This window comes from Columba livia, chromosome 4 (assembly GCF_036013475.1).
Source record: "Columba livia isolate bColLiv1 breed racing homer chromosome 4, bColLiv1.pat.W.v2, whole genome shotgun sequence".
Taxonomy (NCBI): domain Eukaryota; kingdom Metazoa; phylum Chordata; class Aves; order Columbiformes; family Columbidae; genus Columba; species Columba livia.
Genome location: NC_088605.1, coordinates 63,761,069 through 63,786,924, shown reverse-complemented (window position 1 = coordinate 63,786,924; position 25,856 = coordinate 63,761,069). Strand labels below are relative to the sequence as shown.

At 36.0% G+C, this 25,856-nt stretch overlaps 1 protein-coding gene across 3 annotated transcripts in view; it reads right to left on the bottom strand.

Moving 5' to 3' along the window:
• The window catches only part of SCLT1 (sodium channel and clathrin linker 1), a 46,113-nt gene that overhangs the window by 10,938 nt on the left and 9,319 nt on the right, over positions 1 to 25,856 (bottom strand). For all 3 annotated transcript variants that reach the window (XM_065062087.1, XM_065062086.1, XM_065062088.1), the window contains 10 exons: positions 23,906 to 23,976; positions 18,938 to 19,028; positions 18,673 to 18,764; positions 16,873 to 17,050; positions 13,275 to 13,373; positions 10,531 to 10,602; positions 9,822 to 9,896; positions 9,169 to 9,314; positions 8,068 to 8,260; positions 6,500 to 6,696 (listed from right to left, as the gene is read on the bottom strand). In XM_065062087.1, coding sequence (XP_064918159.1) covers positions 6,500 to 6,696; positions 8,068 to 8,260; positions 9,169 to 9,314; positions 9,822 to 9,896; positions 10,531 to 10,602; positions 13,275 to 13,373; positions 16,873 to 17,050; positions 18,673 to 18,764; positions 18,938 to 19,028; positions 23,906 to 23,976 — 1,214 coding nt within the window. The remainder of the gene's footprint in view (positions 1 to 6,499; positions 6,697 to 8,067; positions 8,261 to 9,168; positions 9,315 to 9,821; positions 9,897 to 10,530; positions 10,603 to 13,274; positions 13,374 to 16,872; positions 17,051 to 18,672; positions 18,765 to 18,937; positions 19,029 to 23,905; positions 23,977 to 25,856) is intronic.

Here is a 25,856-nt window from a genome sequence, read left to right as displayed (position 1 = left end):
CTTACTTTTTTTTTTAGTAAATACTGGTAGATCTGATTATCCTGGTTTTGCTTACATTCTGTTGTCAGAACTTTCTCTCTCTCCCCTTCTCAACATATCCTGTATTTTCTTGTTCCTGAAGTTTCTTTCCTTCCAATTTATAAATTTTCTAACTATTCCTTTGGTATTTCTGATTTCTATTTCTATCTCTGCTGTCATTTATTTTTCTCAGCTTAAGTCTGAAGAACTATAGAACTTTATACACAATGCTGTAAGGTACTAAGAACAGTCCCAGTCTCTTCCCCCACACTATGGCTATAGAAACCGCTTTTCTAGATTATACTACTTCAGTGAAAGCAAGAGCCTCAAGTATGTGTATATATTCCTCACTTTTGAAAGTAAATTTTTTCAAATGAAGACAAGAAATGAAAAAGAAGCTGGAAGCACTTGATACTGTTACTTTACTACAGCTGTCAAGGGCAGATCACATAAATCCCTTGCAGTTTTGGGGCATTCAAACTGACAGTGATCTTAGAGCTTACAAGTTTACAATTGGAAGCTCTACACCCTGCAGATCAGCAACAACAACATGGTTTGCTTCTATTTCTTATCAAATTCCACACATATCTGTGGAGAAGAAGTGATACTGAAGACCAAAATACCTTTTAAAACATATACCTAATTTTGATTTGGTTATTTAGATTACTTAGAGTTCCAGATATAGGGGGATGAAAATACCAAATAGAAACTCATGTCAGTTACTGAATTACTAAACATATAATAGTGAAGTTATTCATCGAGATTTCAAAGATCTTTTTGTGTTATGAAAAAAACCTACCTTTAGAAATAAGTTTGCTAGTTTTATAGAATTTCTATACTTCTCTCCTTACTATTTTCCATTTAAGCCCCTTTCACACTAGTAGTAACGAGTTGTTAGTCATGCTGCCTAGAGCAAGGTTTTTATTTGGAACAATGACCTATGTTGCAAGAAGCACTGACCTTCTTAGTTACCTTCAAGATTGACATTTGGCACAAGTGCACTGAAGCAAAACCGGTTCTTTGCCCTCTTGCAATGTGAAGATGAGGTCTACTACAAATAAATAATTCTAAAAGCGTAGAGCATTTTAAGATGCTTCAAAGGATGCTTCAACCTTTTTTTCAAGTGAAGACTAATGCATTTTTATGAAGAAAATGGTGAGATTTAGTCTACAAGTATTCAATGCAGTACCTACTGTTTCAACACTGGTTTTTAATTTCAAGTTCAGTTTTATAGGCAGCAATTACATGTTTAACTTGAGCTGAGACCCAAATGTCCAAGAAAGCACAGAATAATTTTCAGTGAAGTCTGAAAGTATGTCGAGGGTTTTGATTACAGGGTGACAATATAACCGTGGCAGATGTATTGTTAGCACCCTTTTCCCTCCCTTCTCCCTTCAGTCCCTCCCTCTTCCCCCTTCCCACTAAGCACAGGCGATCGGGAGGGAAAGAGGGACCAAGAGAAGAGAGTTGGAAAAATTAAAAATGTTTACTAATGCTACGAATAAAATAGAGAAAATAATGCAAAATATACAAAACCAATCTTGGAAGTCCCAGCAACTGCAGAGCTGGAGCCAAACAGAGCTGGATTCAATCTCTCACTAGGCCTCAGTTCGCAGGGATGACTAGCAAGGTCCTCTCCTAATGTCGGACATAAGGAAAAGGGCCGAGATCCTCGTGATCTCCCATTTTACATGAAGTATTCACGTGAATGGGATGTTATACTCAGTTGGTCAGTTCCTTGGTCACCTGTTTCTTGTTGCCCCTCTCGCGAGATGTGCATCAATTGTTATCATAATTTCACATTCCATTGCTATGTTTACCAAAACTTGTATCTGATTTTCCAGGAAAATGCAGCTAACATGAAAGCTTTAGCTGAGAGGCAAATTCACTAAAAGAGAAACTTGTTTTTTAACAAAACCAGGACAAAGTATCAAATTATTTATCAACATTTTTACCTACAAGTTTGTCACTGATCTACTAGATTCTTGTATGATTTAAAAAAAAAAAAAAATCTTCACTCTGCTCTACTGTTAGATGTTGCAAAATTTACTTTTCCTTCTTTATTTTTCTCAAATTACAAATCACCCAATAAAAATGTTTGCTGATGTTGCTTGAATTCTTTAAAGTATTTATGCAATGCTGCCTTTATGCCCATGTATTACACTTCACAAACAGAACACTGCAGACTGAGAAGATGACAAACGAGCAGCACAGAATATGGAAAAGTTAACAGCTGCTGCTGGGAAGTTAGTCAGGAAGCCAAGATGTTTCAGACACCTTCACATGGAAAATGAAAGTAACGAGGAGAGAACTGAAAACCAGCAACAGATCATGAATCTAAGACCAAGCACTGGGAAACACCTACACTAACAAATGGGACACTGATTCAACGAGAGCTGCACTAACAGTAAACTTCTGGTGAAATGCAATATAAACTGCCTCCCCCGAATACATGCATATGATTTCCTAAGAAAGTTTATAACTTCCTGAAAAACATTGACCTGTAAAGTACATTACTATGCTGTAGAAGTAATAATTCTTAATAAAAAAGAAATTCTGCTATATGTCACCAACGCAATCTATTTGCTCTTATACTTACATGAATACGATATATCAAACAGTAACTTCATGAATTGTAAAGGAATGTCTCAGACTTTCCTCAAAATCCACTAAATAAGCACAATATGCTGCTAAACTTGGAAAACTCTCAATTTAAATCTGAAAAGGGTATGTTGCTATCTGCATCTAAGTTCATAGCCCTGCTGCCCAGTCAAGACAAGATGATGTTTCTAATAAAGATATTAATTTTTCCTTACAAGCTCACAGCTTAACTAATCTTCTCAAAATGATTTAAACTTAAAAATGCATCCATATAGGAAAGTTGGGTCAACATCGGCCTTTCACTTGGACCCTGCTATAAGGCTTGGCGATACAATTTTCTGCATTAGCCTCAAGAGGGCTTTCAAACAGAACCTTTAATTCAATAGATCCTCTTTACCTAGTATCAGTCTATTATTTAGTGGCCTCGCTGGTATTTCTATGATAGATCCATTTGCAGCAAAATTATTTTGCTTTTTAAATAAATCAGCGGCTTTATTTTCTATGACAACAAAATAAGAACTGATTTGCCATTCTATACTTGCACACAAACCAGTTACTCAAAATGTTAATGTGATAGGATTAAAAGATTATAATTATCAATTTATAATATGAGCAAGGACTCTAAATAACTACTACTGCTTAACAGTTAATTCTCACACCAACTGTGTTCTGCACTATATAGCTGGTAATACATAGAAAATGAAAAATAAGCTGGTTTAAAATTTTCTAGATAATACTTATAGGTTCTGTTACAGCTATTTGTCACCGTAATATCAGAGCATCGCTGCACAGATGTAATTATGAAACTCCTTACGTCAGTTTAAAGTTCTAGCAGAGAACAAACTTGCTTTTATTGCCAGTCTGCTTGTTTATGTGGCAAGTATTACCCCATAAAAACTTCTGCTTCTAGCTTATACAGTACGAAAAAGCATCACCTGTTAAATCCTCTTTATAAGGAACTGACTTTGTTTTTAGACTTGCACCAAAATATCTACTGAAGTGACAGAAAATCATGGACTTAGTGTAGACTTGCAGTTTCGAATATGCAATTAATGTTTTTGTCTCTTCTGCTCCTCAGGCAGTATTCTCTGATGCAGGGTGTTGGATTGTTGCAGGAGTTTTCCAGATGATGCCACATAGGCAGTCTCTCACATAAACAGGGACTTTTTCAAAATTTACTACCTATTTTTTCCCACAGATTCACAAAACAGACTTCCTCTGACATCTGATATATTTTCTATGTCAGCATTTTGCTGCAGATAAAGAAGGTCTAAAGCTTTTGGTCCACTACAACAACATTTTAACACCGAACATTAAAGCTTTATGAACGAAAGCAGATGTTTCACAGATAATTGTAATTGTTTTGGAAGTCTGCAATTCTTCCCTTTTAATTGGAAGGTGCTGAACCAAATTCAGGATCTAGTTATGAACCCAGATACTCAGCTGCGAGAGGTTTTGTAGTTTCATTTACAGAAAATAAACTACAAGTTTAACAGCTTAAGTTTACCTCGGCATGAAACATTATATATTTTTTCTTTAGTTACTGCATTTACAAAAGATGTCAAAGAAGAATTAGTGAAGCGATAGCACTAGAACTGTCAGTGACTTCTGAAAGAGACTTTTTGCCTTTTTAAAGAACTCTTTAGTAATTTCTGAGAAATGCAGTATATTTTAAGGCAAAATAAGCCAGCCCACATCTGGACAGATAAGGTAAAAAGGCTAAAACTGTTTGGTTAGGAGATGTGACAATGACCAGAGTGATTATATAGTACTTGATTTTCTAGAAAAATGGGCAAAATATTATCTCAATTTGCATCTGAAAAATTTAAACTGAACTTGTTATCATAGGTAACAATTCACTACTACTACAGAGTGTTCTAAACCCACAGAAAAGGAACACTTGAAAAAAAAAAAATGAAAGGCTTTCTAGGCTGATCACTGAAGCTGCTAGTAAAACAGAAAGGTCATCAATAAGTGTTTCATCATTCTTGTATTTGAAGCAGGATGAAACTCATAAGCATTCCTCTATTTGGACAGTCTGTAAAACTAGTCATAATAGACACTGTCACTTTAAAGAGGAATGAAATTGGTTTCAAAGGGAAGAACTCCTCCATATGAGACTGCTACTTCTGAAGTTCACTGGAGGTAGGGTAAGGTAGATTTGTCATACTTGGGTTCTAATTCCAGTCACACCAAGGCATTGAACAACTAAGAAATGTCAAGCTATGCCTAAAAAGTTGTGATGCAAAAAATTGCACAGAATACTGGAAACGTTACGGTTGGAGCTGAGAATACATAAGCCATTATAGGAAAACCTGAAAAATTCAAAGATCACTCCAAAGGAAAGAAAAGCTAGAATTCACAGGTTTCCAATTTTAACAGGTCAAAAACTTTGTTTCCTTGTTAAATGATAGCAAGAAACTTGTAAAAATCAGCCCAAGTGCTATACTTGAGTGCATGCTGCACTTTAAGTGACTAAAGGGTCATCTCAAATTTCTCAAATTAACGGAGCTGCAAACTCCGGATTTTTCTTCTAAAAACCACTGAATGCACTTCCTAAAAGACAATGATACATGCAACATTGTTATATTCTCATCTAACCATTTTTACTTTAATGAAATGAGACTCATGAAATCAGGCTCCCTAGTTTAGGAGTTGCTGTGTACCTGTCTGACAGTCTCCTCCAATTTTCAACCAGTTTGGGAGAGGAAGAGATCTTGAGGACATAAATTTCTTAGAAGTTCCATAAAAATATCAGGCTAATTTAATCTCTAATTTATAGACTATTTGATCTGACAGAGATTCCTGAGCTTAGAAATCAAATAAAGCATGAGGCAAACACATATTTCTACCTCTGTTAAGAGAAACTCTGTTTAAAATTTTGCATCCTGTAAGCACCAACTATCTGGCCAACCAGAGTGAATGAGTGAGTGAGTGTAGCCACAGTTTGGCTGCTACTTGCCAGCCAAAGACAAGACCTGTGCAGAAGCTGAGTTGGAGGAATTAAAAATACCCATTTTTAATGGATATTAACATAGAAGGAAACACTACCTGTAGCAGTGTGCATTTAAAACAAAGGTAAGTTTGTAGAATTTATTTCAAACTTAACTTGCAAATGGCTAATTTCTCATTGGGAGGCTGCCTTCTCATTCCCTCATTTCCAGTAACTCCCCTGTCCTCTCTAAACCAGCTGACGTCTCTCTGAACGTAGGCTCACAGGCTCCATCCCAGCATCTAGGAATGGTGTGTAATCTCTCTCTGTTTGGTGATATGCCCTTATTGTTATGCCCTTTCAAAACTGAAAATATTCCTCTATTCTGTGCTGGGAATAAGTTACCAGGCAACCAGTAGGAATTAAGAGAAAAATAGAGTTTATATCATATTTTTGCTTAAGGCAATCACACAACTCATTTGTATCCTCGTTTATGACAGCAACTGCTCAGAAAAGAGCATTAGATGCATGTCCCAATAGGTTTTTGCAGCTTGTTTTAGAAATCTGGAGATTCACTCCACAACTGATTTTATGGTGACTGTTCTGAACAGCTATAAATATAGGAGTTTTCATAATCCAAAGCTAAAATTCTCTACATTGAGCATGCTATATCTTGCAAGAGAAAATTAAAAAGAATATCTTCAATTTTTTGTCATTACAAAATTCACACACGTTAACAAGATGCAAAATTTTTACCTCAGTGCTTAGCTGTTAACTTCATAAAGAGCATCACATGTTCTCTTAGAACATTCTTTCTTGTTTTGCTGCAAGCACGTCATCTAGTCTGAGTGGTTTGCTCTTCATGGTTTTCACCACAGGTCTCCTGCCATACACCAAACTAACTACAACTGTTCACAATTTCCAGAAGAGGAACTAAATTGCACTTACTTTAGCTTAGTGATCCTGGCTTCTGTAGTTTCAGTAAGACTTTTTGTTTCTTCTTTCCACCGAATTGTTGCTTTTTGCTGAGCTAGTAACAGACGTCTAAGTTCAGCAGTAGACTTGTGACTGGTGTCTTCCATTTCCTTAAGTTGAGCTTCATATCCACTTTCTTTCAGAGCATACTCATGCTCCATTGTGCTTATCTAGAAAAAGTACAAAGAGGGTACAATCGAGTTTCTCATTTGTTACTACTTCTTTTTTACAACATCTGAGTTAAATTTATAATCATTTGTTGAAAGCATGTAACATACAATAATTGAACTTGTAATTATATACTCAAATAGATACATGTTCCCAAAGCCAATTTAAGCAAATAGTCCAACTGACAATAAAGGATAATGAGCTGTGTATGCTTATTTTAGTAAATAATCTTTATCCTTCTCCCTTGTGTTTTCTCCACAGAAACACGTTCTTTCTTTTTCATCTAGTTAAATGCATTAGGAATTTCTTAACTGCATCTAAAATCCTTTGTACATCAGAGGAAAATGAAAGCAAGCAATCTGTGACTACAATGGAAGCCTGTCTGATTAAAAATGAGATAGACAAAAGATCTGGTATCTATATTTTTCAAGACTCTGATCCTTTGCTGTTAAATTACGTTTGACCAAAGGGTTCTGGAGTTGGAACTAGATTTCCTGTTTTATTTCACTGCTTCCTTTATCTTGTGGTGCAAAGCGGTAAGTGGACTTGAGATGGTTCCCATTCAGAATTTGTAAAATTGTTCACTGAAGTCACCTGCATTGCTGTGGATTCTTAGATCCCTTTTCAATACGTTTATATGCCTGGGGTTAAGAGCAAAACAGAAAGTACCAGTTTTCTTTGTTTAGAAAGCACATCAAGGATCAAAGTTGTTACTTCCTTCAGAAGCCAAAGGTACCATGAATCTGCTGAGGTTACTATTACGTCATTATCCCACCTGCAGTCTGTTCAGTTGCATTTAACAGAACACATTCAAAAAGAACATCCATCTTTCAGCTAATTATCTTGGTTGCAACTACTTGTATAGAAATATATTATTTGTACAGAAAATACAGAACCAGTGTTCGATAGCCATACTATTAAATTATGTATTATTTACACACTGCTCTGACAACGTGGTGGACTAACAAGTAGACGAACACTCTGGACTGAAAGTCACACAGGGATTCCTAACACATTAAAGACACTAAATAAATGAAGACCTGGAATTGGAATAAGTGAAGCTTGAAAGGAAGCTTGAATGAAAATACGTTATTATTTGATCTTTTTATCTTATAAAAAGCAAAGAACATTTGGGGTCTTCTTAGAGAGCATAAATTAAGAAATTATAATACAATTTAATTAGCAGAGATTGAGGTACTCCAGAAATTCTGAGGACACACAATGCTACAACAAAATTATTTTTAAGCAGAAACCATGAAGCATAATTGAAACTCTCATCCTTATTTTAAACTTCTGATTATTTTCTCTTAGAAATGCTGCCTTACTAAGCAAATGTCAGTCTTACATTAAAAAAAATAACATATAAACCATACCTTTATTTTAGCATTTCGTTGAGCCTCTGACGCCAGTTTTCTCAAGCCATCCATTTCTCTTTGCAGTTGCTCATTCTCTTGCTGAAGTTTTAGCCTGTCTTCACTGATGAAGACACTCTTTTCTCTTTCTGAAGCCAGAGTGCTTTCCAATCTAGAGACAACTTCCTGGGAACGAGATTTCTCTTCCTCATAGCTGAAAGAGAAGAAAAGTCTTGTTGGAACTCAAGAGTTGAACAACTCCAGAAAAAACATACATTGAGTCAGATTTTGGGGCTGACACCATACAGCTGTTCCCCTGTTTCTTCCTCAAAGTTTGTATCAGCCCAGCACATTTTATGGGCTTGACAGCTAAAACTATAAACAAGTCAGCGAAGAATTTTATCAAGATGAGGGAATTCATAAAGACAATCTAATATTGCAGCAAGCTCAGGAAAACGACCACGTGAAACAGGAGATTTTTATTTTAATACCTTTTCCAGATTCCCAGCTGAGGATTGTTCTAGTGAAGTGACATGATTTATGATCAGCAGAGTACAGAAATGACTGAAGCTTTCAGAGAATCCTACACTTTTCATGCTGAAAAAAACAACCTGGTCTAAAAATGTGTACCATATTGTAGTTTTTACCATTGTATAATATTATTTGAACTGCAATAACATCTCTTAGCTCTGGACACAGACCTGAAATTCAGTATGCTATGTAAACATAAAGTGTTCTGCACATACTAGGAGATACCACACTGTAGATGAATTTGTGAAGTAATAAATTCTGCCCGAATATTCCACAGAGTAACTTTACCTACAAACAGTATTGAAAAATGCAGTAAGATTCAAAATAATATACACCTCTTTCCATTTTTTTTGTTAAACAACTGCTTGCAGCTCTCGTCTTTTAAAGGAAACCTTTCATTCTTTAGTGTGTTATCCCCTTTAATACTTTTATAGTGAATCATAATTGCCCTTGCTTCAGAATTATGGTAACTTGACACTATTCTGGCTGCTGGTTAAAACCACGTTACAAAAACCTAACACATAACCAACAATTTGTCAGAAATCATTTCCATTATTTTCCATTCCAATTTCTGTAACATCTATTCCTTACTTCATTTCCAGCTGTTTCAGTTTATTTTGTGTTGTCTGCAGAGTTAGCTGAAGGTCACATTTGGTAGCTTCTGCAAGTAAATATTTCTGATGCATTTGCTCTAGTTTTCTCATGTCAGACTCATATCCTCTGTCTTGCTTGTAAACCTGAAGAATAAACTTACATGTGAGATCATCTTCACCTTGCACTGGAGATCAGCAGTGTAGTACTGACAAGGAGGCTGCTCCTCATTGTGTCCTATTATCCAGTGATTTAAAACAAAACTTAATTGCTATCATTGTTGGTGCTACTTGGAAAAGAGTTTTCAAAGATCTGGCATTTATTTAGTTTTCTGTCTACTGAGTTGAAGTTTAACGGGAACATGTACCAACATTCTTTTGGATTATGTCAAACATCTCTCCTGTTACTTTTAAAACTTTTCAAAGAACCCTCTTTTTCAGTTTAGTATTAATGCTTTAAAATGCTTTCCGGATTTAAAAAGAAAAACAAACCTTGAAATAAGAACATGAAAATTTACAATTAAGAAAAACTACCCAAAAAATAAGAAAATTAAAGGAACAAAAAAATCCATGAGAAATGGGAAAAATCAACATCACTTTTCCTTCTGAAAAGAGATCTTAAGCATAATGTCAAAATGCATGCAATTGCCTTACCTTTTCAAGCTCTTCTTCTACTGCTCTCTTTTCTCTAATGGCTCGTTCAATCTGACCCTGTTTTTCTCCACATTCCTGGTTTTAAAAGTCATATTAAAATAAAACTAATTTAAAAAAATCTCAAAAATTCAAGAAACGCCAAACCCCCAAACCAGCCATTGTAAATATAAATCTAGTCACTGGTGTGTAGGCATTTGATTATATTTACCTCCTTGTTATTTTCTCTATAGGATCAGTCTCATTCACTATACAGACCAAGACACACGAAATGAAATACTCTTTTCATAAATTTAACCCATAAACAGGTGCATATGCACCAAGCTCTTTTGGTCCCCCATTTAATTTGTTACAAGTTCCTTCCTCATTGATTCAATAATATGATGATTGTGATGCACAGACTTTCTCTTAGCGTACTTCATTTCATATACTTCATTTTTACATTCTCAACCATATATATGCAATACTGAACTTTCTGTGCTTTATGAACCTCTGTCCTGACTGTTAAAGACACCACACACGGTCACTTTTGTCAAGTGACACAAAGATACCGTATGTTCCATTAATGTCTGGAGATGTGCAGGACATAAAGTGCTATACAGTAGTAAAGCACAGTCCTAAATGATTAATTGACTTTTACCTGAATTTAGCATCTTACTTGAACTCTCAAACATTTTGCTATCAAAACCATTTTCATCAGTCAGCACCATACCATCTGAAGAGCTGAAAGTTCTTCTGTTAGTCGAGAAATCTGCACATTATATGGCTTCTTTACCATGTCTACCTGTGATCAAAATCAAAGTGCAAGCAGAAAAGTCAATCTTGTGAACTATTTTTCCATCCTCTTTTTATATATATTGCCTATATGTGGTGCAGGTATATAAATATGAAAATACATGGGACTGCAATAACTGACAAATCTTACTGTATAAATGTTAGAAGAACGTTTATTATCAATACATACTACTTTAACTGAGGGCGTTTAGGAAAAAAAGCGGAAAAGACATCACAATAAGGCCTTTGAAAAAGAACAATAAGACTATCAGGAAAGCTGCTGCCCATTAGGTGCAAGATATTTGCAATTTGTGTAACATTCTTTTTAGATCACACAACAAAAGAACTATTTGTTAATAGTGTAGCTGAAGAAGCATGACAACACTTTTAAAAATGCTTTTGATATATTCACTTTTACTGAGATAATTTCAAAATAAGAAATAGGGCATTTCTAATTTCTAACTTCTGATTAGTAAATCATTGTCACAACTAGACTGAGTGGTTATCCCAGTTACTCCTGCACCTTCTCCAAACCATGTATGACATTAAATATTGCAGTTTTAAGTAATTCACACAATTTTTGTGATTCTTTCAGGTAACCACCAAATAGAAGGCACAAACCATCTCTATCCTCATTTTAAGGGCTCTTAAAATTTAGGCAGTATCTTCCTGAAACTTCTCAAAATGAAAGGACTGGAAAGAAAAGGAATCATTTCAACCCTATACAGTCCATACGCACATCATGTCATAGCGAAGAAAGTGAAAGGAAGAAAAAAACCAGTTACACCACTGGAAATTTGCATATGAGACTACTGATATACATTGTTGTCCACTTGCAACAGAAAGAAGACATTGGCAACACATGCCTGTAACAAGCCTTTATTTCCTCTGGAGTTTGCCATAAAATAAAGCAAGTCTCTTTGACCTGCAGATAATTATTGTGGACCTCTAGGTACATTAGTCTGCAGATGGGATAACATGGAATAAATGAATTTTGTGAATAGTCTTTTATCAGAAGATCTTCATTATTTCAGCTGCTCATAAAGACAATAACAAAAATCATAAACATGCTATCACATTTTTAATTTCTCTGCCAATTTTGGGTTTCTAAGTGTACTGTGATATTGAGCCTTTTGATTGTTAGCTGTACTTGGTAGAAGAGTCTTACTTGCCTAAATAAGGAATATTTTGAAGTACTGAGATGCCAAAAGAAAGCGTAACTTTCAACAGGTCCCATCACCTGAACATATATGAGCTTCCATCAGCAACTTCCAAGATAAGCCCATGTATCAGAAATTAAATTCCTTGATCTCAATACAACACAGTCTGTTGATGTGCTACTGAGCAGAATCTCTGAAATCAAAGTGCCATTCCTCATGTCTTCACAGTGTCTGCACAGACATCAACACTTGTGCTTCTTGAGAGATTTAAGAATTGCATTTAGTTTGGAAGAATATAGGGCTAGTTAACAACACTGAAGAGTACAGTTCTGCCAGTATGCTGCCTTGCAACCTGTATCATCAAAACACTCTAAGATATGACCATGATGACCATGCACCATCAATAGTTTTTCATACTGAGGAAAACCCAAATATTTTCCCAACTGTTTATCATAGCGTCACTGTACTGTGAACTACTGTCATAGGATAAAATGTATTAATATGAATTGATGTCAGCTTTTAGTTTGCAAATTTACTAGCATTATTAAACCATTTAACTCTAAAATTTCTCACAATGTTAACAATGTTCTGCAAAAAATAAAGCAATTAGAATTCTGCATATCATTCATGTAAACTTCCAGAAGAGGCTTCATATTTAATCGGTCAAAGATTTCAATTCCTTTTTGAATCATTTGACATGCTCCATGCAGTTCCTTTACCTTATATAAATTATGCAAACAGCTAAGCTAGGAGGAAAAAAACCCCAAACCTTCATCTGGGAAACTTGGGTACTCACTCATGCCTGGTTTGGGACTGACTTACAGTAGCTTCTACTCAACTGCAAGTCAGCTGTTTAATTCCTTAAAAACCGATACACCAAACCAAGAAGTATCACTTTGCCGGCATTCACTGTGGGTTTTTGTAGAACAAATTTCATGGGCAGAGATGTACTTCATACAAGTAAGATGAGATTTTGGTTCAAGTTTTCAACAGCAATGTCAACTGTTACTCCTCCTTATACACACAGTATTTCCCTGGCTCCCAAATAAAGGCAAGAAGGCTGACCAGCCCTAATCTTACCATTTGTCCCTCATTAGCCTCCAAGGCACTTGTGCAGCTCACACAACATACTCTTTGCAGGGCTAACCATTCAATGAACATTTGCAAAGTTAAGCTCTATTCAGGGAAGTCGTTCAGGCAACAGAAGTCATTCACAACAGCAGCCACAGAATATCAAAGGGTGTAACACATGAAATGTGTTACATGAAATGTAACATGAAATGAGGCCAGCTGCCATTGCTGTGACTATTCTAAGGCTCAATGAATCTAATCTGAACTGCTGTATAGACATAAGAGTCCAATGCATGACCCACACGGGCACTACCATCTTAACAATTAAAATCACATGTGTATAAGCCCACTCTGACACATTCTTGAAAAACAACAAAAACTTCACTATAAATATTTAAACTTTTCTTTCAGACTTAACCCAAAGTCATTCCTTCTAAACATCACAACTTACTTCCTTTCTAATTCTTGCAGCAGCATCTTCCGCAAGTTGAGCCATTTCATCTTTCATTTTTTTAATATCCTCTTCTTTTTGTTTCTCTGCAATCAGTGCCTAAAAAAAATAACAACTTGAAATACTACTGATAACATTTCAGTCATGACATCATATCTAGTACTGAGAGAAGAAACCACACATAGCCACGGTTCAGAAAACCTTTTTTCCTTCTTCCTTTAGAGTAGCTGACATCGAGACCCAACAGGAAAACTAGAACAGCGAGAACATTTTGCACTAAATGTACACTCCTGCAAACCAGAACCACACAAAAAGTTAGTGACAGTAGATGCCTTTTTCTACTGGGACTTATTGGTACTTTCAGATTTTGGCTGGACATGGAATTACACAGAAGCAAGCACAGGAACTCAGAGCAAAAGGCAAGGCTACTCCCCAGTGTTCTCATCTGGGGCTGGCACCTGTAACAGAAACCAATGCCAACGCTACCACCTAGAAAGTTCTCTGTTAGGAAACTAAATACCTGTACACACACGCACGATCCTACATATAGCTATGCATTTTTTAATGGCTGCTGTACTAAATCACTTACCTTCCAGAAAACTTAAAAGTAAAAAAATAAAAAAATATAAGCAATTAAGGAATGTGTATGCAATGCCTTTCATGGTGATAACAATGAACCAAGGAGCTCTTTAACATAAAATAATGGTGAGAATTACATTAAAAGGTGTCGTAAGGAACCCTTCCTGAGGAGGATGCAAGAAAGCGACTGATGTTAATATATACTAGGAGATACTGGTCTGAAAAGATGACAGAAGGTAATATAGAATACTTGATGGGAGAGATGAAAAATCCTAGGTGGCACTTGGAGAAAATGTAGATGCATAAAGGGAGAAAGACGTAAAAACGTCCCTAATGGATGACATAAATTCAGCCTATATAAGGTTACTGACTTCAGGCAATAAAACGCCACTTCATTGGTCATATTCTCTTTTACTGCTGACATTCAATTTTATTTCTCAAACTACTCTTTTAAAATTCTTCTGATGTCTCTTGGTAAGCTCAACTTTGTGTGCTTTACAAGGTTAACATAAAAGAAGCAACATTATCATGACAGCCCGCTACTGCTACTCCCCCTCCCCACCAATCTGTTACAGAGCAGGGAGAAACCTGTGGCCACAGTTCACAACATAGAATTAACTAATATATATATATATACACACACACATATATATGCTGCATTTTTTTTAATCCTTTTCATTAATAAACTTCCCAGTTTGAAAAATTCAGGATGTTTTTAGCCAGAGCAATAAATCAACAAGTGTCTGCAAATTCCAGTTTATTCTTACTACAGTATTATACTAAACTGTGACTTATAAAAAGCCACTTATTTATCTGTGATTGTTCAGTTACTGTCTCACAGATAAAATTTACATCACAATAATTTTACTGGGCCACTTCTTTCCGTCAGCTTCATGTGAGTTCATAGCAAGCAGCATCCAATGATCTGCTGAAGTACTTTTGGACGAGAAACGGTGTTCTAACACCACTCTGACGTACTAATACTTAGCAACTGGAAATGTGAATTATACTCCTTACCAGTAATTTTCAAATGAGAGTGTTTCTTGGTTTTTAAACTCTGAAAAAAAAATGATTTATTTTTACCTTTGAGATTCTCCCTGCCACCAGGCTGTAGTGGAATGCTGCTAAGGATCAAAATTTCTTGCTGAGAAAAAGGAACTGACAAGCCCAAAGATGGCCATCAAGAGCTGGAGGATGGAAAACTTATTTTTTCATCCCTTTCCAAACCAGGGCCTGACAGGTAAAGGGAATTGTGGAAGATCAATTCATAAAGCAAATGAGATGCAGAAAGTTATGAGGAAATTATAAAAAGGAAAAGATGTCACCAAAGGTTTTCCTAAATGACTATAAATACATGGGAAGAAAGACTATATATCACAAGATGATAATCCTCTTTTGTATAAGAAGAATCACAGAAGTTGAACTGCAGTAACGACTAGAACCTCTAAGCTTTGTCAATACCTTAATCTATTCGGGAAGCAAACCAGAAGCTAGAAGGATGTCCTTAGAGAGGTTAGTTCCTTTTTCTGCCAGAAAAAAGGAGGCAGGTGTGCCTCCTTCATCACTGAGCTGAAATCAGCAAGTACAAAAGAGACAGCAGTAACTTTAATATTCCAAAAGTTAAAAGCAAAAAGCTAGTTTAGATACTCAGGAGACTCCCCAAATTTGAAAAGCAACTTCAGACTGGAAGAGAACACTGACCTCCTAAATTGCTCAACAGTTCAACATGCTAGCCCAAATAGGATCAATTCTAAGATTCTCCATTTATTTCCACAGACTTTAACTAATCTGGGTTTCATTTACTGATGTCTACAGTCATCAGATGAGCATTAAATTTCTGTCTTGCCAGTACACACAATTCATTCAATTTCTAAAAGCCTGACTCAAACTGAAGCTTGGCATTAAAACACTGAAGCACCCATACTAGACAAAAGTTTACCACACCTTGTATCATATCTCCTAAAGGGGTAAACAGCCGATACTTCAGGAAGATTAAGATCTGGGAAAACAGGAGGACTTTTTTTTTTTTTTTGATCAGTAGATGCATGGATTAGATCCCATACTTTAGGTAGTTTTAATGGATTGTTCTGTCATGAATTTGACTGTTTTCCTACCTATACTTTTGGTATATACATCACCTTATGACAGTTTACTCACATATTGTACAGAAAAATTTGTTTTAGGGCCTCTCCACTTGTCTAGTTTTCCTTGTTGACTCCTCCTGCACTTGCCTAATTCTGCTATGTCTTACCTGAAATGGGCTGATCAAAAGTGCACATGGAGGGGCACTATATTTAAAAGCACCTTTAATTCTGATTCTGAACATTCTGTTCATTGTATCAAGTACCACTGAGGACTGTGTGAATGCATTCTCAAGGGACACCCATACCATCTCCTAAACAGTTGTTTGACTGGTAAGACTAAATTCAGCACCTAGTATAGCATATTTGAATTTCTTCTGTGATTTTATCACACACTAACAAATGCTTTAGCAATTTTTTCCTAGCTGCAGACTTTACCAACTCATTACTCAGTCATTTTTCCAGATTTCTTTTGAACTCATTCATGCAGAACTCACTCTCTTGGTGACCTATGTGCATCACATAAGAAAAATGTCCCTTCAGTTTTAGCTATTCTTTCCTAACCATTAGTACGTTATAAATTCATAATATGCCTTTCTTTTTTATTCTGACAGACCAATTTCTTTATAAGCATCTAAGAAAAAACCCTGTCAGAAACTTTTGAAAATTCAAGTTCAGGTACAGTATTATCACTTAGATCGCCTTTATCCAGGGACTCAACATATTCTTTGAAATTTATACTGTGTGACAAGTCTAAGTAACATATGGTCATATCACAGGTTTCTATCTTACCCACTGCTAATTTTAGTATAACAGAGATAACAGAAGCTTGTCTGTGTATGCATGTATGCCTAGAATAATGGATAATCAGGCACTTCACAACTGTAAGGGATGGAAGTATTTGAATACTTAAGAAGTACCTTCATCGATTGCCTTACCTGACTTCTTTGTAGGTTAGCATCTTCTAAGAGCTGTATGCAATCTTGGACTTTTCCAACAGCATCATACTTCTCCCTTTCTACATCAGCATACCTTGTCTGAAGCTCTTGGATTTGTTTCTCCAGGGCTGTTCTTTCTCTTGTCAGCTGTTCAGCATCTTCGAGAGCAACACATAATCTACAAGACAGCAATAATTTTACTCATTCAACAATAAGATGCTTAACTAAGACACTAATTCTTTCAAACTAAACTAGTATAAAGTATGTATTAATAAGTTGCCGAAACTGCATTACTGGCTTTCTGCTTGTTCTCGGGGTCTTTGAGTTGAATATTAAAGGACTTAACTCTGATATCTAATCTCAGAAGAACCTTAGAAGAATGTGGCTATCTTGGGATACATCACTGAAAACATTCTATATTAAAACAGAACAGAACAGCCCCAGAAGGTATAAAGTTTTCCTCTGTGGAAGAAATGGAATAATTGGATGTGGGCAATGAAGTTGCAGCTGTATCATTAGAACAAGAAAACCACAGGTAATTTTACGACAGCTCAGAAATTCTTATTGTTTAATTATGATTGTCAGTATTGGCAGGAACAAGAAAGAGCAAGAGAGTCTCAGAGGTATCCTCAAAAAAATCTCAGAAAGCTCCACAAGTGCTGCTGGTTCAATAAAGTTCACGGTTCTAAATATCCATAGTGAACACTTCGGCAACAAAGGATCTGCCTTTTCAAGCAGCCATGGTTTTTTACTTTCTAACATGTTTGTAATGAAACCTACAAGGACAACCAACCACTCTATTTTTGTGGGATCAAACACCATTTTTGTAGAACCAATACCCTACAGAAAGTAATAAAACTAGCTCATTTCTTAAGACAATCTGAAGTAAACTTAAGAGCCTCCACAATGCTTAGGCCAGTAAAATTCATCAAGTAGAGGCCACTTACAGTCCCAAAGTTGGCTCCCTGGTAATTGTTTGGTTTCTAGTGTAACCAAAGAGCCTGCTAGTCACGCTCACAGGGCTGGGACCAAGAAGGAAAGATTAATTCAATTATTTTAATAAGAAATTTGTGAATTCTTCTTAGCTATTTGGTCGTTTGATTTATGTTAACAATTCAACAACTGTTTGTGATCCTTCAATCAAAATCACTTTGCATGGCTAAGTATGGTATCCTTGGAAAGTGAAGGGGGAAAAAACTCCCATCATATTTCTTCTGTATCTAAGACTCAATCAGATACAAAAGAACCTGACCGAATCTTCAGTCTTCCAGTAGATAGTGTGGAGTTAAAGTTCTACTCATTATCAGGTATTCAAAGTGCCTTTGTAGCTACCATTTATTGTTAAGATGTATGCTTTAACTGTTTTAAATAATTTTTTTAATAAAGATTGCTGAACTAAGACCAGAAACCAAATCTTATTTAACACGGAAAGAAAAACCTGTGTTCACCTCAAAAACAGCTACTTTACATGAACATTTCAAATTTCAGTATTAATATTTTTCTTTAGAACTCCACCTAAGTCCACTGAGAGTTGAGTAACTAGAATTTACACACTAGAATGAAAAATACATGACTCATTTTTTGTCCATTACAGTCAATAAATTGAATACATTGAAGTCAGAAGCTGTTCCAAAAGGTTGTAGAATAGAACAAATAAGACAGAGAGCAGCCAAGCATAAGATATCTGTATTTCGAGAAGACAGAACTGCTCAGAAACACAAAACCCAAAGGCTGTAAAAGGGTAATATTTTCTCTCCCTTCCTCGTATCCTGTGATTAAGACCCAATGAGCTATCTTTACCTTGTTTCTAATTGTATTATACTAGACTGCATTTCACGCAAGCGTTTGTCAGATGCTCTTTCTCTTTGCTGGGCAGATGTCACATCTTCTTCCTAGAAAGAATATATGTATTATCTAGACATCATCTGAGCTTTCCTGAACAAAATCAAGATATACCAATATAAAACAAGTTAGAGAACAACTTGAGATTAATTTTAATGTCAGCACAGAAATAAGTGACAAGCCATTCAATGGCAATGGAAAATTATTTCTTTCTCTAGAATACCCTTCTCTCCAATTCGCCTTGAAGCTTCTCTGTCAATTTGGTCATTCCATCAAGCCGAGCATTTGCTGTCTGCACATCTGTTATGGCTTGCCTGTGTAAAGAAAAAAAGTCTGTGAATTACATTTCAATTATTTATAGTGGAAAAATACTAGTCCATTACAATTTTGTTAAAACAGCTGTGAGGGGCAGTCACACTTCTTAAAACTGTTCCTACAGGGCAGAAAAAATTCCCCCTTCTTCTGACTTTGTGGCAGTGAGAGAAGAAAACCAAATCCATTAAGCATTTGTCCTGTAAAAATTACTTATTAAAGACACCTTAACAGGAACATGTATATGTTTGGGAGGACTAGGCAATCAAAAAGTTTAAGTGCTTCAATAACTTAAATATAATTGGCCACAGATGCTTGATAGAGAAATCTTTTTCAGGATTAGATTTCACTTGATTCATCAGACTCCCTTTGCAGCAGAAAAGCTTATTGAAGTGAGCAACCATCCTACTCCTCTGACTTGGGAACAGAGCGACATACAAAGTCCTTCACCTGGGGCGTAACCCAATTATTCAGGCTGCATATCAGGCCAAATTTTAAAAACCAATAATTGAATGTATTATAAAGTTTAAAAAGAACAAACGTATTAGATTAGATAAGCTAATTGGAACTAGAGCACTAATAGTCATGAAAAAGCTAGAAAACATTTAGTACTTTTAAGAATCAATGTCAAGCAAAAATTCCTTATAGAAATAGTAAGTTTGATTAAATTACATAAAAGGCAAGAACATATTATAGCTATATAAAAATCTTAAGCAAAATGCACATAACATCAATTCTACAGCATATACTTAATTTCAGCTTAATTCATCAGAAGGGCTGAATTTGTTAACATTTCTTTAAAAAACAAAAACAAAGATGAAAAACATTATTCCCGGACACATGGCCCTCATTACAGGTCCAAATGTTTGATCTTAATTCATCTGAATCATGCACATTTCTCCTACAAAAAGTACTGTTAAATTTGTGAGGACGTTCATTTGTTTCCCACACAAAATTGAAAATGTGCTGTAAAACAAAACAATCTCAAAACCTAATATAAAAATAGAAAAAAAAATAGAACGAGGTCATAAAACTCAAAACAGCTTAAGTAATAAAAATGCATTTTAGGACCAAATTCAGATCAGAGGTGTGTGTTAAACAAGGAACAAATTGATTCTAAAGATGCACCTTTTATTCTCCACCGTGCATCATATATTTAATGTAATCTTGGCAAGTTATCTATATTTAAAAGCTTCAAGATTCTGAAATGCAGATACCTGCTCTAGCAATGCATCTTCAAAGTGTTTTGTGGCTATGTATATCAGATTGTATACCATATATTATTTTTAAAATACCTATACTATATATTAAAAATCCTAAACCAGACTTTTTAGCAGGGTCTGTTAGGACAGGACAAGGAGCAATGGTTTTAAACTAAAAGAGGATTTTCTATATGTTGCTACAAACTGCTCTGTCAATAAATGCCTTTGATCAAAATCTAGGGATGAGCACCACCCTTTCATTACTGTATCTGTTGCTGTGTTAAGTGCTTATCACTCTAAATATTGGGCATTATACAAATTTCAGCATCTCTAAGTCTAAGTACTATTCACAGATACTGAAGTTACTGTGTCGCAATCCCCACAATAAAAGATACAGGTTTACAATGAATGACTAGATTTTGTTAGTGCTGAATACTAGTCATCATTGAATATTTATTAACCAATTTCTTTAAGAGTGGTTGTATCCAAATTTTTTTGCTGTTACAGCAATAAAAAATAGCTGTTTCTAATACTAAACTTTCACTTCCTGATTGGTGAAGTAAGTTACAGTTTACTTACTAGAAGAATTTTGTCGTTATTTTAAAATTTTGTTTGTACAATAAATTTAGGACCAGAACCTGCTTACAAATTCAAGTTACATTAACCACTGAAGATGTGTTTTTCAGAGGGACTTGTTAGCACCTCTCATGTTTTATTTGCCCAGATTTTTCCACTGAAGAACTATTTTCAAAAATAGTGTTCTTTGGAGAAGGAAAACGGTGCAACAAGCAGTCAAAGATCGAGGTAGCATTCAGGGTATTTGTTAAAATGAAGTCTTTCCAAACTTGGTCATCACTTGCAATTTATTTGTGCATGTGTCAAGGTTTTGATTGCAGGGTGACAATAAACCCTGGCAGATCCTTTGTTAACCCCCTCTCCTCCCTATCCTCTCCTTGAGCCACCCCACTCCCCACTAAGTACAGGTGATAAGAAGGCAAAGAAAGACAAAAAAAGTTGGAAAAGATAAAAAATGTTTTACTAACGCTACTAATAAAATAGAAAATACAAAATATACAAAACCGATCTTAAAAGTCCCAGCAAAGATCAGCACTGCTCCAGCAGCACAGCCTGCACCCAGAAATCCTGGACTGGATATTGCAGACAACCGGAACTGGATTCAGCCTGTCACTAGGCCTCAGTTTGCAGAGATGACTTGCAAGGTCCTCTCCTAATGTCGGCCATAGGGAAAAGGGACGAGATCCTCATGATCTCCCACTTTCATATGATGTATCACATGAATGGGATGGAATACTTAATTGGTCAGTTTTAGTCACCTGTTTCAGTTCTCTCCTCCTTGCCCCTCTCCCAGGACATGTATCCTTAACAGCAACCTTGCATTCCATTGCTATGTCTACCAAAATATGTATCCTACTTTAGAAAAGTGCAGTTACTAAGAAGACTTCAGCTGAAAGGAAAATTCACTAAAAGAGAAACTTGTCGTGTTTTTAACAAAGCCAGGATAGCATACTACTATCTAATTCTTAAAAGAGAAAGAAGAACATTTTCACATCCTCACATTTTTGAAATTTCTTTCCTTGCAGAGGATACTGGTATTGCGTTACTGTTTGGGGTATCTCATTCATCTCTAAATCTTCAGTCCTGCATTGACATGATTACATTTATTCATATAATAAGTGGGTAGGAGAGCAATTAGCATTAACTGAACCTATTTTTGACATTCAATAAGTAAGATCAACATTTGGTTTATTATTGCATTTGTAACATTTCCAATCTCCTGATGTTTTTAAGTAAAACAAAACAAATTACAGGAGTTGCGATTTCCTTCAGTCCCAGCTTTTTTTTTTTTTAAAGAAATTCCTTTTTTAGGCTTGTTTCTAGGAGTTAGATTACATTTTTTTAATGATACCACTTTGATAAAATAATTTAGAATATGGCATGACAGCCAAAAGGCCAAAGTCTTTCATTTGTAGCCCTGTATGCACACAGGGACCTGTATAACTGTCCACATGGCAATGAGCCTGCATAGTAGAAGCGTGTGTTTTCTGCTTTAACTGCTGCTTCAGGAAGAAAATATATTAACAGGTAGAAGTCCCTGGGGACTGACTGAAAGCTAATAGGTCATCTCATTCTGATGAGATGTCCACGTGCCCAAATATATGTGCATATTTTTGATTAGTTGCTGGTTTTTAAGTAGTGAAACTGTGAGTACATTTTTATTTACATATACTCCTTATGCATGCAAGTATCCACAGGGTTGGAGCAGCCTAGTCATCTTTATTCTTGTTTCAGAACACTACCTTTATGATTTAATGGGTTCTAGCTGGGCAAAACTGCTCAATGTATGTGGCCTAAGTCAATCAAAGCAGTTAATTGCATACCACTAATAAACAGACAATTGGTGGTCTACCTTTTTTATGATCAATATTAATAATGTAACAAGTAAACCATGAAACTAGGCATTTGTGTTGTATTACTGAACACACACAAATCTGTGAACAGTCTTCTATAATTGAGTACTGATCTCACATACTTCCTTGCTTGCTTTTCTATAGGGACACCCAACATCTATAACAGGAAGCATGGATGAAGTGCATGCACACATGTGCACATATTCTCCCTTTTTGGGAGGTACATGTCCCCATCTGCACATCCTTCCTGCTGGAGGTGCAGGTCTCCAGTTTGTGCTGCTTCCCAGAGTCTGCTAAGTGTGCACTGCCAAGAGAGCACCCCTTGAGTTCCCAAACACACGCCTGATATGCTGGTCTCCATTTACTTCACCCTGTGCTGCCAGTCGGCCAGCTGAGTGCAGGCTGCTCACACTGTCTGGTGGGGCAGCTGCTCTCAGACACACCTTCACTGCTGGGCTGTCACTCTAAGGTCTGTCACCCACAAACACAAGTTTTCATGCTTCCTTTCAAGCTGTCTTCTCAGAACTCCGTTCATAAATGTTTAATCTGGCTGATAATGATCATGAGCAACCTTTGTCATTGTTACTCTACCCATAGCATTCTTGGTTTTGGACAAACAGGTCTCAGAGCAATCTTGTATCTCTATTTAAGGGCACTGATTACACTCACATTCCTCTCAGATTAGCTAGAAGTTCTTGCAGCCCTAAAACTGGTACAATGTTATCTTCACAAAGCTAATGACAGCAGCTCTACACAGCTCTAAAGTAACTCCTGCAGTGATGCTCAGATAAATCCGCAATATTTTTACCAGTTGTTTCTTCAACATGAAATTACACAGAAGTAGTTTGCATGGATTTTATAGCATACATTGTAGACAATTCTAATACTTTTGGATGTTTTTAATAGATTTACTCTATAACTATAAATCAATGTAACAAGTCTGGATTTTTACAAATTGTATTCTAATGAAAGCCTATCTTCAGAGTCAATTTTGCTGTGATACTGACACTTTGTTCAAATGTTAAATATTTCAGGAAACAGCTGGATCAAACAACACTAACTGGAAATATGCTACCCTAACAATAATGATGCACACATTTGTAATGAACTTAAGAGGCATTAACTGAAACTATTGTAATTATCACCATCAAATGAGTTTGCAGTACAAACAATGCCCGTGATACAGCAACAGGTTAGAAAAACTATAGAAAAGATCTTTAATAATTTTAAAAATTGCCTGGCTTATACCTCAGCTGTTTTCGTAGCTCCTCTAGTTCCACATTCTGTTGTGTTACAGTTTCCTGCAACTGTCGATTGCTCTGCAAAATAAGGAGATATTTGTAACATTCTCTATATTGGATTGAAAATGTTTAGATATATATGTATATATAATTGTTATAGGGCATTTTTACAGTACATAATACCATAAAAATAGCTGATAAGGGCTATTTAACACTGTGGCTGGTCTCCACGTGCCCAGGTTTAGGTAGAATACCGTAGAAAGGCAAACACAGAGTAATGTTACCTAATTCTCCCCTTCTTTAGGGAGTGTAAAGACTTTTCAAGTTGAGAACTGTAATAGCTCAGACCTACCACCTACATTACCATCCACTTTAGATATCTAGAATAGCTTGTGGCAATGAGTATCACAGCAGACCACATGTCGCTGGAAATAATTCTTTTGTTTTAAATCGGCTGTTTATTGACATGCTTAATGCTCTCCAGCCCTGAAGCAAGAAACAAGGAGCACATGTTTCTCCTTCACTTTTTCCATGCCAGCCATAGTGCTGGAGGTGTCATTCTCCTTCAGCTGCCTTCTCATGTGAAAATCCTTCCATATTTTCATTACCCTACTGGCCTTTTCTAGATCTTGCATCCCCTTTCGAGATATCAGAGATGACTACAACTGCAGGCATCATTCAAGATGCCACTGTACCATGGACTTAAGCACAATAGTCCATCCCTGTCCCCCCCCCCAATAATTGCCAACTTCCTATTTTTTTGACTGTTGCTTCCTAACTCTAAAATACCTATTCTGAGTGACAATTTCAAGACCATCACAGAGTACCCAAAGTGAAAGCTCCCTCTTGCCCACATGCATTATTTGGCTTTAATGCCAATGAAGCGTCAGCTAAAACTCATTCAGATACTCAACATCATGAGACCTCCCTGCAGATTTCTGCAGTTCACTTCAGTTTTCATTACCCTAAAGAGTATAACATCACTAGTGAACACTCAATACCGAACCTCATTTCCAGAATATTTGTAAATATGCTTAATAGCTTCAACCCAAGCACATCTAGGAAACTCAGCTGTTTTACCACAATAAAAACCTGGCTAGTTACTCTGGCTCTTCATTGCCCATTTCTAAGTTCACTAGTTCAAGAGAGAGCATGCTTCTTTATCCCATGACATCTTGAGGCCTTTGGTAACAGACCTTGCCAAACAGATAATGCAAACAAATTGATTACCTTTATCTTAACATTATGTCTTTCAAAGAGTTCACATATTTCACTCTTTCCTCTCCACACAATTTATTTCCAATTTTATTATTTTAAGCATTGATTCTATTTTGTTCAGATACCTACTACTGATTTGCTTGCAATAGCAGATCAAATTGCTTTAAAAGCTCATCATTTTATTTGCTTGAAATTGTTACTGGACAGCAACACCTCCAGCAACTCTAAAGTATCTATCTTCAGAGAACAGTTAATTTTGAGACCATCTCTGACTACATAACGTCAAATTTCCCCTGAGTGCATTATTTTGATTTTACGAATACTAACAAAATGGCTTGGAAAGAGGACAACTGCTTTGCAAGATACAATTCTGTAGTAATCTGCATTATACTACTCAAGATTACTAAGTGCTCAATTGGATTATTGTACTGTTTCCAGCACCACAGATCAAGAATGATGACACAAACGGAAAGAATTTAAGGGTGAGCAAGAAGAATGATTAGATATCTTAAAAACATAGTCAAAGAACAAAGACTTGACTTGCTTTGAACAAAATAGAAAAGGCGGAGAAAGGGAAAAGATGGCAATATAGAAGTTTTCAATAGCAGAGGCACCATGACAAATACGGAGTCATCTTTCCTTCATACCTATGATATTTCACACCATAAAGACAGAAGAGAGCAAATTGCCTAGAGCAGGTCTTTCTGCACTGCCAGTACCCAAGACAAACACTGATCAAA